The sequence below is a fragment of the Nicotiana attenuata genome, unplaced genomic scaffold, assembly GCF_001879085.1.
Source record: "Nicotiana attenuata strain UT unplaced genomic scaffold, NIATTr2, whole genome shotgun sequence".
In the NCBI taxonomy this organism is placed as follows: domain Eukaryota; kingdom Viridiplantae; phylum Streptophyta; class Magnoliopsida; order Solanales; family Solanaceae; genus Nicotiana; species Nicotiana attenuata.
The window spans coordinates 568623-580033 of NW_017670318.1; the positions used below are offsets into that span (position 1 = coordinate 568623).

At 36.5% G+C, this 11411-nt stretch overlaps 2 protein-coding genes and 1 non-coding gene across 4 annotated transcripts; 1 reads left to right on the plus strand and 2 right to left on the minus strand.

Annotated features, from left to right (window-relative positions):
* Positions 1-386: 386 nt before the first annotated feature.
* LOC109237776 (upstream activation factor subunit spp27) lies at positions 387-2466 on the minus strand. 2 transcript variants are annotated; one of them, XM_019404148.1, is made up of 3 exons: positions 2362-2466; positions 1973-2166; positions 387-808 (listed from the first exon to the last, which is right to left on the minus strand). In XM_019404148.1, exons 2-3 carry the CDS (start codon positions 2144-2146, stop codon positions 680-682), a joined length of 303 nt encoding a protein of 100 aa, XP_019259693.1. In that variant the 5' UTR covers positions 2147-2166; positions 2362-2466; the 3' UTR covers positions 387-679. The 2 variants fall into 2 exon arrangements, with proteins under 2 accessions (XP_019259693.1, XP_019259692.1); XM_019404147.1 differs by having other exon boundaries at positions 2303-2443.
* A 57-nt stretch (positions 2467-2523) lies between these two features.
* Positions 2524-2594, plus strand: TRNAG-GCC. The gene has a single exon. It is a non-coding gene; the product is annotated as a tRNA-Gly (tRNA).
* A 934-nt stretch (positions 2595-3528) lies between these two features.
* Positions 3529-9432, minus strand: LOC109237778 (EH domain-containing protein 1-like). Its single transcript, XM_019404149.1, has 16 exons — positions 9045-9432; positions 8872-8951; positions 7613-7681; positions 7466-7523; positions 7289-7344; positions 7161-7200; positions 6914-6978; positions 6413-6526; positions 6142-6244; positions 6001-6050; positions 5504-5632; positions 5141-5392; positions 4954-5033; positions 4329-4455; positions 4092-4235; positions 3529-3963 (listed from the first exon to the last, which is right to left on the minus strand). Exons 1-16 carry the CDS (start codon positions 9127-9129, stop codon positions 3778-3780), a joined length of 1638 nt encoding a protein of 545 aa, XP_019259694.1. The 5' UTR covers positions 9130-9432; the 3' UTR covers positions 3529-3777.
* Positions 9433-11411: the final 1979 nt, after the last annotated feature.

The following is an 11411-nucleotide window of genomic DNA, read 5'->3' on the forward strand; positions in this document are numbered from 1 at the left end:
CATGAATAGTGCAAAAAAGCCATACCGACTGCAAAACAAACGCACTTTCTATTTGAAGCCTTTATATCCGCCTTTCAGACCAACACTATGTAACTTATTATATGTATTACACCTATCCAGGACTTATTGTAGTAGCTAACCACCCCTAAGAGCGTTTGTTAATTCTTACATTTAGTTTCCAGTGTTTCCATTATAAAATCATGAATCAGGTTTCTATTACAATATGTTATCCTGAATAATGTGCAAAATATTTTCACAAATATACAGGTGTGATATTTGTGTAACTCGTACCAATAGCTTAAGCATTCCAAGAATGAATCACAATAGTTGAAAGAGCCAGAGCTTATCAACAATCTCTTAAGATGAAGACAGTCTCATTCCTAATATGAAGTTCATCAAGGAAGCCTGGTTAACTCATAATGGTAAAGAGAGTGATACAGATAAAAAGGAGATACGATAAAGATTACCCAAAACAATTAAAAATGGAGGAAATTACACAGAGAGATATGGTCTCAACTGTGGAGATCCACAGAAGATGAAACATGTTTCTACTTGTAGAACCTTGAACAGTAAGCAAGCCGTTTTACCAAGATGTGTAATCTAAGTGCTTCATAAAATCCATGGAATCTAGTAAAAAATCAAGGATAAGCACATCAACCAAACATTACAACAAACTCGATCATCTTGGTGCCTTAGGGAAGTGCAGCTTGATCAGTGTTGGTAGTTCAGTAAGCTCAACCTGGGGCTTACCCAACAAGATACTCTTTAACTTCTCATCGCAATTAACTAAGTTCTTGTTGTTTGGATCCTAAAAGCAGAACATCACAGAAAAGTCACAATAAAGCCAAACCATATGCAGTTCTGTCTAAAACTGATCAAATGTAATATTTCAAGCACATAGACGGGAGAAATATCTACAACAGCTTCCTACAGACCTATTAGAAATGTCTACAAATCGTATGCACCACATTAGTTTCGCATGCAGACAACTGATGGACCACAACCACAGCCAAAAAGTGAAATCATCTAAAAATCAAAGTGGGCGCAAATTTTACGCAACATGAGAAAAACTGAGTGACTAAATGAAGGGAAAAATGAACCACTATTTCCTCTATGCATCAGGAAAAAAATTGCTTGATAAAAAGAATATGTTTGCTGACGTAAGAAATAGAGTAAACTTATACATAAGCCTAAGCCAATAGCAGAAGTGATTGACTGTTATCTATACATGTTAGCGTTGGCTCCACGGTCCAGAGTAGATATAGGTTAGCAATGGTCATTTACAGACACACATCAAACATATATACCCATTAGTCTAATGTTGTGCTTAGCTAACTTTCCGCCTGTCTCAATGCTATATTCTCACTCTATCTTAGAAGAAATTTTCAGAACATTGTTTGCAAGAAAACCATGCCAATGATCAAACAAGCAGATTCTAAACAGCTAGAGTATCATTTAATAATAAATATATAAATACAAGTAACTACTTCCTCTGACCTGATTTATATGGCAATTATTCCTTTTTTGAGATGTTCCAAAATGTTTAACACCATTCCATTTAACTTTTACAACTTTCTAAAAACTCAAATTCATTAAACTAATCAAACTTAAACTTTGATATGATGTTCTCTATCAAAACCAGGCGTGTCTACAGTTTCAGCTACGGGTTTAGCAGAAAAAAAAATTAACCTTGGCTCAAATCAGGTATTTGTGTTACGAAATCTATCCAAAATCCAATAATCAAAAGGGTTGTGTTCCGGAACCCATAAACTTAAAATCCTGAATCCGCCTCTTCTCAAAAACAACTCTACAACCATTAATTTAACATTCTCCAATGATCAATAATGTTATATGCAAGTCAAATAATATTTTAAACTTCAAATTAAGTTCAACAATGTAATATAAAATGGGACGGAAGAGCTATCAACCATGATATGTCCTCATTGATGCGGCTTACTAATATGGTTAATACCTGGAGATTGTTTTCCTTGATGTAAGACCAGACACGTTTAAAACAACCTAAGCGAGAAGTCTGTGACTGACCCATGAATTCTCTAAGTGTTGAAGGGAGATTTACGAGGTCAATCAAATTGGCTAATTTCTTTGGGTTGTCTGTCATAGCCTTTTTCATCCGCTGTGGCAGCATCTTGTTAGCTTCTCGTTTCCCTACAAATAACAAAATCAAAGCTTTACTCTAAAACGAGAAATGCATAAGCACAACTGGATACTATAAAAGGTAAGAGGCATTTCATCAAACATGTTGAGTTCAACAAAAAGTTCACTCTGAAAAGAGAAACCGCACCGAGTAAGTCAGGGTTGCAGAGAGAGAAGTGAGCATAAGAAGGGAGAAAGGCCACAGACCTAGGTGCTCGTCGTTTCTGCGAGTTCGCGCGATTAGGAATGAGATTTGCGAACTACGAGTCTACGAGCAAAGGCTAATTCCTTTTCCGTTCATTTATGTGCTGTGCCACAGCTTAGAGTTCATAATATATTATAAGTTTAAAATACGTAATGAAACAACAAGCACCAGTGGTCTAGTGGTAGAATAGTACCCTGCCACGGTACAGACCCGGGTTCGATTCCCGGCTGGTGCATGAAAGAGCCGTGATGATTTCTGGCGCTCCGTGCGGTGATAAAAGGGTCTCCGCAGTTATCCGATTCTAGGATGATACTACAGCGTCTCTGAGCTCTCTTTTCTACTCTTTTTCACTTCTTTTATTTTCTTTCATATTTATAGCCCATTTAGACAGAAGAAATTTTTCCCTTTTTCCCAAAAAAAAATCACCTTTTTCCGAAATCACCGTTTGTTCATAAAATTTTCAATTTTCGCTTAAAGATTCATTTTGGAAATTTGAAAAACTTCAAAAGGCTTTTTTTAAAAATTTTTACTCAAATCACTCACAAAATTTCAAAAAACAACCCAAAATTATATTCATATCCAAACGCAATTCTAGATTCAAATACCATTTTCACTTGAAAAAAATTTTCACCCTGTTTTGGTATTTTACAATTCTTATGTCCAAACACCCACTTAATTTGTCCATTCCATGAAAAGGTTGTGTAGCACATATACTATCGGTTCATGTTTGAGTCTACATCTGAGTTGTACAATGCTGATTACATGATAGTTATATATAGCATACATTGATATCACCTAACCAAAGTTAGCTAATGCACAACTTTATCTTATCTTTAAATCAATTGAGTCCCAAATCGTTATATTGTGAGTCCACTTCCTGCACTATGAAACTCGATGTTTCCAACAACTTAATAAATACATGACATGTATTTTTATATACACTAATATTACTTAATCATAATTAAATAATGCACGCTTTTACCTAGTATTTATTTAATCATGATAACCTATAGGTGTAAACACCAGGTGTAAGTTTTTCCTATGTATTTTTCAGTGAACTTCTTGGTATTTCGGGCATACCTCAGAGTCTAGTGCAGTTTCTTTTGCTTTTCATGTGAGCCCTCCAGTTTGATTTACAGAAAATAACAAGAGAAAAGAAAGACACATGCTAACACATAACTAATTATCTTCTTGTATTCAAAATTCTGAAGAATATGTGTTTATGTGCCACCACAAATGCCGGCTGATAGTATGTATGGGTTGATTGATCCCTGTTGAACCCAAATTCTTTGCAGAAATTCTCAATGTGAGAGACCAAAGAGGAATAAGGTTACAACTTACAACATACAATGAGTTAGTCATATAATAAACAAAATTCAGGCAAATATAACTGCAAACTGTAACAGCACTAGGCCTCGTTAGTCATAAGGATTCCTGAAATTCTTGAGAAGTTCAGGGATGTCATAACCAAGCATATCGTCAACATCTTGTATCATCTTGGGCTTCAACTTCTCAAACCTATCAAAGCTATAACCACCGAGAACTTCTCTGAAATGTTCAACATTTGGAAAATCCCCAGCAGGCAGATGGAATTCCCTTTGAACCTGTTTGGGACAAATTGGCCATTACCACACAATACTAGTGCTCAGTATAGACATTATAAACATTGTGAACGTGTACATGACAGATTAGTGAATATGTAAATGTGCGAGTGGGTTTGAGAGAGTTAAACCTTTCCAAATTCCTTTTCCAATTCATCAATGAGTCTCTGCTGTGTCTTGGCTTTGCCTATCATAGCAGGCATCTCCTTTCTGAGATGACCAATTATGTATGCATGTATCTTCGCAGCTCTAGCACGTTTTACAAATTCATTGATCTGTACACAATAAAAACCTCCTTTTCAATCCTTGTTTAAAGTATTGTTAGTATATGAGCAATATAAAGACTCGATATGAGGTTGTGGATTTACACGACGATCACAAGCCTTCTTTGGTATGTTTTTCAAGTCTGTAAGGAGATCATCTTGTTCCTTTTCAAAAAGTTCTTTCCCGAGTGGTCCTGTAGCAGCTTCATTCATTGGTTTGTCATTAAATGATCTGTGCAAGCGAAACATCACAATGCTAATGAAAAATATAAAACTCCAAATGGAAATGAAAATTTTATATATGCTCCATCTAAATTGAAATATCACTAATGACTTGAAGACATTATCCGAAATGAACATGCATATTTCATATTTAATTTGAAGTGTTCAGATTAAATCTGCACTTAAGCTTTAGAGAGAGGAGCAACTGTGTGGGTTGGTCAATTATATTAAACACATGATAGATCTAGTAAGCAAATGTGACGTCTCATAGGTGCACACTTTCAAGTCCTGAAAACCCAAGCGATTTATCTTAGACTTAGTATATGTTACCAAAAGTTTGACCCAACAGTGAGGCAGAGTTAGTTTACCACGTTCTGAATCCATCAGGTAGCATTAATATATTTATCTTCATACTACCGTTTTGGTGCAACTCAATTACATTTAGTTGGCCAAAATATGCCCATTCAAGTCAGTTATTGGATTAGCTGTAAAAATACAGAGATCATACCCTATGTAGACGCGAGCAACTTCAGGAGTATTTAGAACTTTCCCCAAAGACCACATCAATGCTCCATAAACCCTCATAAGCTGAAATTGAGATCAATTGATGAAATCAAACCAGTAGCATAGTCCAGAAATCGGCGGAAAACATGAATGAAGGAAAAAAAAAAAGAAGAAAAAAACTTTTGCCTTACTTGTTGAGTATCAACTTGGTCAGCCTTGTTCAAAACCACACGTATCTTATCATCATGGCCTCGAAGAGAAGCAATCACACGTTTGAACTCATCGCTTATATCAAGCTTGTGGGGATCAAACAAAAGAAGGATGAGATCGCACTTGGCAGCAAACCAGGACGTCACACCAGTAAAGTCATAGCTCCTTTGTGTTCTCTGCTTTTCCCCAGATAAAACTCCAGGAGTATCCACCAGAGTAATATGCTCCAACAACTTTTTTTAACACGAGAGAGGTTGTTTCAGGAAAAAAGGAGTTGAAAGTTTTCTGAGTTTTGCTAAAGGTTGTTTCATTTTTTAGTATAAGTAAATTGATCCATAACTCACAGGATGCGGCATTTGAGAACACTCAAACTTTGACAAAAATGCAGTTCCGAAAGTTGTCAGACCGCTAAATGGCATATCTGCTTGAACAGCAATTGTATTTCCTGGAATACTTCTTTCATCCGGCCCATTCTGTATCACACAGTTGAAAGTGATCACAACATTTGAGAAAATCATTCCCAAGCATGTATCATATTGGTGAAACTATTGCGAAAAGCAGCAGAAATCTGAACTCCCACATGAAAAATAGAGACATACATAGTAGAATATAAAAGAAAAGAAAATTATAAACTGTGAAGTGTCATTTAAAGTGGGCCTTATGTTGGGACACTTAAATGGAGGAAGGCATTGAACTCTTGTCAGAGACAAGTATAGATTTCTTCTTTTCAGGACCATAATCCAAGCAGTTATGAGTGACCAGAGTGGTCAGTAAGAGTAAAAGGCGAAACTACCATGACAACCACAAATCAGTCAGTAAGAGTAAAGAAAGGCGAAAATACCATGACAACCACAAATCTATCTGTTGTAGGCTCCGGACCAATGTGAGCACCTATAGACATAGAGGACGCGACAATGTAATCAAGAGCCTCTTAAGCACATAGACAAGAGACATACACAAGTAAAAAGGAGTATTAGCTAACCTGGATAACTGGTTTTGAGTAAATGTTTAATGAATGTGGTTTTGCCCGTGGAGTATTGACCCAAAAGCATGACCATCGGCTTGGCATCAAAATCACTATTCGCCTATCACATACAGCACATAACAATAGCACTTCAGCTGTTTATCTATCACTATTTTCAAGTTTTCCCGTATTAATAAAAAGGAAGCATTCTTGAAGGGGAGGAAAAAGAGCAAGAAGTATTTCCCAACATCTTAAAGTAAGCAACACTGAAGTGAAATGCACCACCTACCAACAATGGAGAGACAAAATCATTAAAGTGATATGCGACTTCTAGCGGCTTTAGCTTTTGGATGTACAACTTCTTCAGTCCATCAACTATTGATGTGACAGAGGTTAAAGAGACCTGTAGGCAGATGAAAAAAGTGAAGCATTAGGAGCAAACCAAGAACTAAGCATTAACATACCATGAAGTGTTGTAAGATGTGATCGGGAAATTTGGGATAGGAGAAACTCATGCAATAATTTCTACCAACAGTCTACAAAATAAAATCAAACAACTTCACACTAATGGAAAAGGACAAAGATACTTCTTGACAACTTAGCTCGATGGGTAACCCCACATAATGCAGAATTTAAATATGTTTTTTCCCTTTTTTGATAGGTATACATAATTTTAGTATGTTATTGGTAACTTACGAAAGTTGTATAGCATATCAAAATATGCTGTGAATAAGCAAAAAAATGCAAGATTTTGAGAGTGATATTATTTAAAAAGAGTAATCACACTCACCTTCTTTGCAGATTTTGATGAAGAAAACCAACTAGTTGCTGGTGCAGACGGGACAGGAACACTACCTGCTTCTCCATTCAAACAGTTAGAAGCAATCATACCATCTACCTCCCTTCCCCACACCCCAAGACCATAAAGAAAGAAAAGATAGGATAAGTTTCATACCATCTACCTCCCTTCCCCACACCCCAAGACCATAAAGAAAGAAAAGATAGGATAAGTTCTTGTGTGTAATGAGGTAAAATACCATTCTGATCAGGTTCGCTTTTAGGCATGGGCTTCTTCTTCTGTTTAAAAAGATATAAATAAGGTTACAGTTCAGTCACTTCAGTGTTAAACGAAAAATAAGGTAGAAGGTGAATCTAGAATACTTACAGCAAGAAAGACATCCAGACCTTCCATTGCAGGGGGTAGCAAATTTTCAAACTCAACTGCAATGGATTTCAAATGTGTAAGATTAATCTCTTAGAAGAATGATGTAAGCTAAAGAAAGTCATACAAACGCAGTACATTATTATTTCTAAATTAAAAACATGAAATTACGCAAGTTACCATCAGCATTTAAAAGATCATTGGTTACTGCATGGCCAGCTTGCGCCAGAGAGACCAACTACACATCAAAAAGCAAAGAAAGATTTCTGCTTTAGATGGACTAGAATTAACGAAAAATTGAAATGAGAGTGCACAAAGAAGTAGTACCTGCATTGCAATAACAAATTCTCTAAAACTGAGAAAACCTTGTCGCTTGGAATCTGCAATTGCCCACACCTTAGGAAAAGAAGGGAAATGAAACAAATTGTTGAAACAATTTTAAGCAGCAGAAAATGAATCGTCAAAACTGGGAGGAAACCGCAAACTTAAGAGGTCTATGTGATTCAGCACAAGCTACTAATATAAGGTTCGTACATAGGTCAAAATACGATTTATTGGTCACATATCTTTATGTGTTAACTAGCTAGATAATAGGACTTCTCAAGTAAAAAATACCTTATTTAAGGATTTAGGTGCAAGGGAGGGAGGAGAGGTCAGTTTTCCCTTTGCTCAGATTTTTGTTTTGCCGTTTAAACTTAATTCTGCTTATCACTAGAAGTTATCTAAATACTTTAACTTTAACATCTGCCTCAATCTTGTTCACTTTAGCCCCCGGAAGAGGATAGCAACCTGAATATGATTATCAATGAGCCAACTGACGATATTAACCTTTAAGAGAAGGCCTAAAACCTGAGGATTTTCACAGCTTGCTCACATGTCTTTCATCTTTTGCTTAGCATTCTAGATCGTAGGTCATTTTCATGAGTTCTTTTGAGTGATATGTTGGTCATTCTAATGCGTCGCGAAGATCAAGTTAGCAAGTTACCTCTTGAACCGAAGAAGGAAACGAAAAGTGCCTTTACAAAAGGCGCACCTAGATTCTGAGAAGCTAATTAGTTGAGAACTTACCATTTAATACAAATACCAGAAATGGAAGGCCTTAGACATACTTATTTTATGAGACGTTCAAACGTGGCCTAGTGGTCAATGAACACTTAGGTGATTTCTTTCCATCTGTCCAAGGCTTGGTGGACAGAGTTACCCGGTATCTGTGCTAATGAGATGCAGCAGGCATCCCGTGAAATTAGTTGAGATAAGCGCAAGCTATATAGGACACTACAGTTATTTAAAAAAAAACGTTCAAATGTATGTGATTTCTTCTTATCTGTCTAAACCTTGCCGGTCAAAGTTAAATGATTCTTGCTTGCTGCTGGTGAGAGGTAGCAGGTAAGTGGAATAGTTTGAGGTGCAGGTAACTTGACCTAAACACCACCCTTGTAATAAAGATACTGCTATTCAAAATTGAGGATGATAACAGTACTGGATAGCAAATATTCAAATTAAACAAGATAAAAAAAAAAACAGTTAACACCTAATTATTGAAGCATTCACAAACATAAAAGAAAGGAAGTAGAAAAGAAACAAACCTGCTTGAGCTCAGGACGAGGCAAATTGGACATGGCAAAGAACTTTGTGGCATCGCCTCCAGTGAGACGTCCATCTCCATCTGTACCCCATAAATAATTCACCATTATTCCAAATTCCTTTGTTTCTGCTTTACTTATTTGAATGACACGGGGAAAAAAAGGTAGCATTTTACCTGAATCTGCGAAATTGAACCATTCTTGATAGATCTTCTCATGCTCTTTGGAACATCGATTAATGGGACTTGTATCAAACTCCATTTCTTAAATGATCTCTTCTTCTTTTGAAATGCAGAGAACTGAACAAATTAATTCTCCAAGATCTACCTTTTGTATAATTCCTCGACTATTGAAAATGATGTAATCATAACACGGATCACTTTCCCATCATTAATTTACGTACTACGCTACTGCTACAAATTACTCAAAACACACTTTTGGGGTAAGTGCACACGTAGCCATTCTAAGAAATGCTATTTAAAATTGGTGATTATTTTGTTTTGTGCTCAAATTTTAAACCAAAAAACTTTAACTTGAAAATAATTTAAGATATTTTTGTTCCAAAAAATTAAATTCAAAGGCACCGGCTAATTCATAAATCGAAATACTTAGAGTGGTTACCTGATGTCATTTACCTAGCAAGAGCCCATTGGGCCATCAGGACAGAAGCCACTTGATAGTGAATTTTCTCAATTAACATGCCTTAATCACGCGTCAAATGGTTCTATGTAGGGGTGTTCAAAATCGAACCGATACCGAAAATCGAACCGAAACCGAAGCTTAATGGCTTATTGGTATCGGGTTAACGGTTTAACGGACGGAAAACGGATTAAAATTTTTTTATTAACGGCTTATCGGTTTGGGAATGGATTATTTAATTTTCTTAACGGATAATCCTTTAACCCGTTAAGAATATATATATACATATAAAATTTATTTTTATCCATATATATATTAAATAATCAAAAATCCTTCTTCCACTTCCAGTACTCTATCTCTATTCTCTATTACTAATTTACTATTAGAAATTTAGAAACCCTAACGCCTAAATTCACTTGTTTCTATCTACGGCCGCAAAACATGCTTGGGGTCTTACATTTTTGACGTTCCACGTTATGTAAGCTGGATATAATACCATGTTGTCACGACCCAATTTCACTCCAGGTCGTGATGGTGCCCTACACCGTTGTCAGGCAAGCCACGCAGAATTTTTAATAAGTTTTTGTTTTATTTTTCCAAAACAGTTAGCGCAAACTCTAATTTAAATTTTAAAACAAGAAATGATTTACATCAAACCGAAATAGTTATACAACCCCAAAAGAATAGTCTACTAATGTGTGTGCCAAGACCTGGTGTCACAAGTACAAGGGCATCTAGTAGAATATACAAAAGAATAGTCTACCCTATTGTCAGAACTAGAATTGACAGCAAAAATACAGAAAAGACTCCATCACGCTGCTGGTCGGCATAGGAAAAGGGGCAGCTCACCGTGGAATCTCGGACTACGATCAAACGTGCGCACCAGAATGATAGCCAGATGTACCTGCCTGAGATCCTGTACAATTAAGTACAGAAGTGTAGTATGAGTACATAAACAATATGTACCCAGCAAGTATCCCGTCTAATCTCGAAGAAGTAGGACGAGAGGTAGACTTGACACTTACTAGGGTCAATTATATAAGAAGTGTTTTACTACACACACACACACACACACACACACACACACACACACACACACACACATATATATATATATATATATATATATATATATATATATATAGCATGATGCAATAAGTCATTCCCTAGACAATTTCATAATTAGGTATTTACATTTCAGGGCATTTAATAAGACTAGTCATGAATATGAAATCACATAGATAACATGCGCACATTATGCCGAGGTCGTACGGCCCGGTCCAACATAAAAAGAAAAGTGCACTGCCAGAGGGTCGAATGGCGCGAACCATAGATGCATCTATTTCTATCGAGGCGATCGGCCTGATCCACAAATAATCAATCATCATCAAGAGGGCATATAAGGCACAATCATAATCAAATAAATTCATACGAGTCATCAAGTGAGTACATGCGTTTCTATACATTGTTTCCAACTCCTAACAAGTTCTAAATGATCTCATAATCATGAAATAATATAGGCATTTACAAACATAGCATGATACGGGTCCTAAACTACCCGGACAATTGACATACTAGTAGTTACGCACGGACTCTCGTCACCTCGTGTGTGCGTAGCCCCCACAATTTAGCAAACATGATTGATTAACTCGCCTATGGGGATAATTCCCTCTTACAAGGTTAGAAAGGAGACTCGCCTCGCTCCAAAACGTGCTTCCAATACCAAGAATGTGCTCAAACCCCTCAATTTGGAGCCGAACGATCCAAATCTAATTAAACAAGGTAGGAACTAGTCAATACAAGTTCAAGAGTTCGCATTTTAATTACTAAAGTAATTTCCCAACCTTAAACATAAGTTTCCTAAAATCCGGCCCCGGGCCCACGTGCCCGGATTCCGAAATTTT

Excerpts from the sequence above, each read along its gene's own strand:
- LOC109237776 (XM_019404148.1), bottom strand. The coding sequence starts at position 2,146 with ATGCTGCCACAGCGGATGAAAAAGGCTATGACAGACAACCCAAAGAAA. Across the intron at positions 809-1,972 it reads TCAAGGAAAACAATCTCCAG|GATCCAAACAACAAGAACTT; the intron begins GTATTAACCATA and ends TTCTGCTTTTAG.
- LOC109237778 (XM_019404149.1), bottom strand. The coding sequence starts at position 9,129 with ATGGAGTTTGATACAAGTCCCATTAATCGATGTTCCAAAGAGCATGAG. Across the intron at positions 6,051-6,141 it reads ACTCAAAACCAGTTATCCAG|GTGCTCACATTGGTCCGGAG; the intron begins GTTAGCTAATAC and ends CTATGTCTATAG. Across the intron at positions 5,633-6,000 it reads ATAGATTTGTGGTTGTCATG|AATGGGCCGGATGAAAGAAG; the intron begins GTATTTTCGCCT and ends TGTGTGATACAG.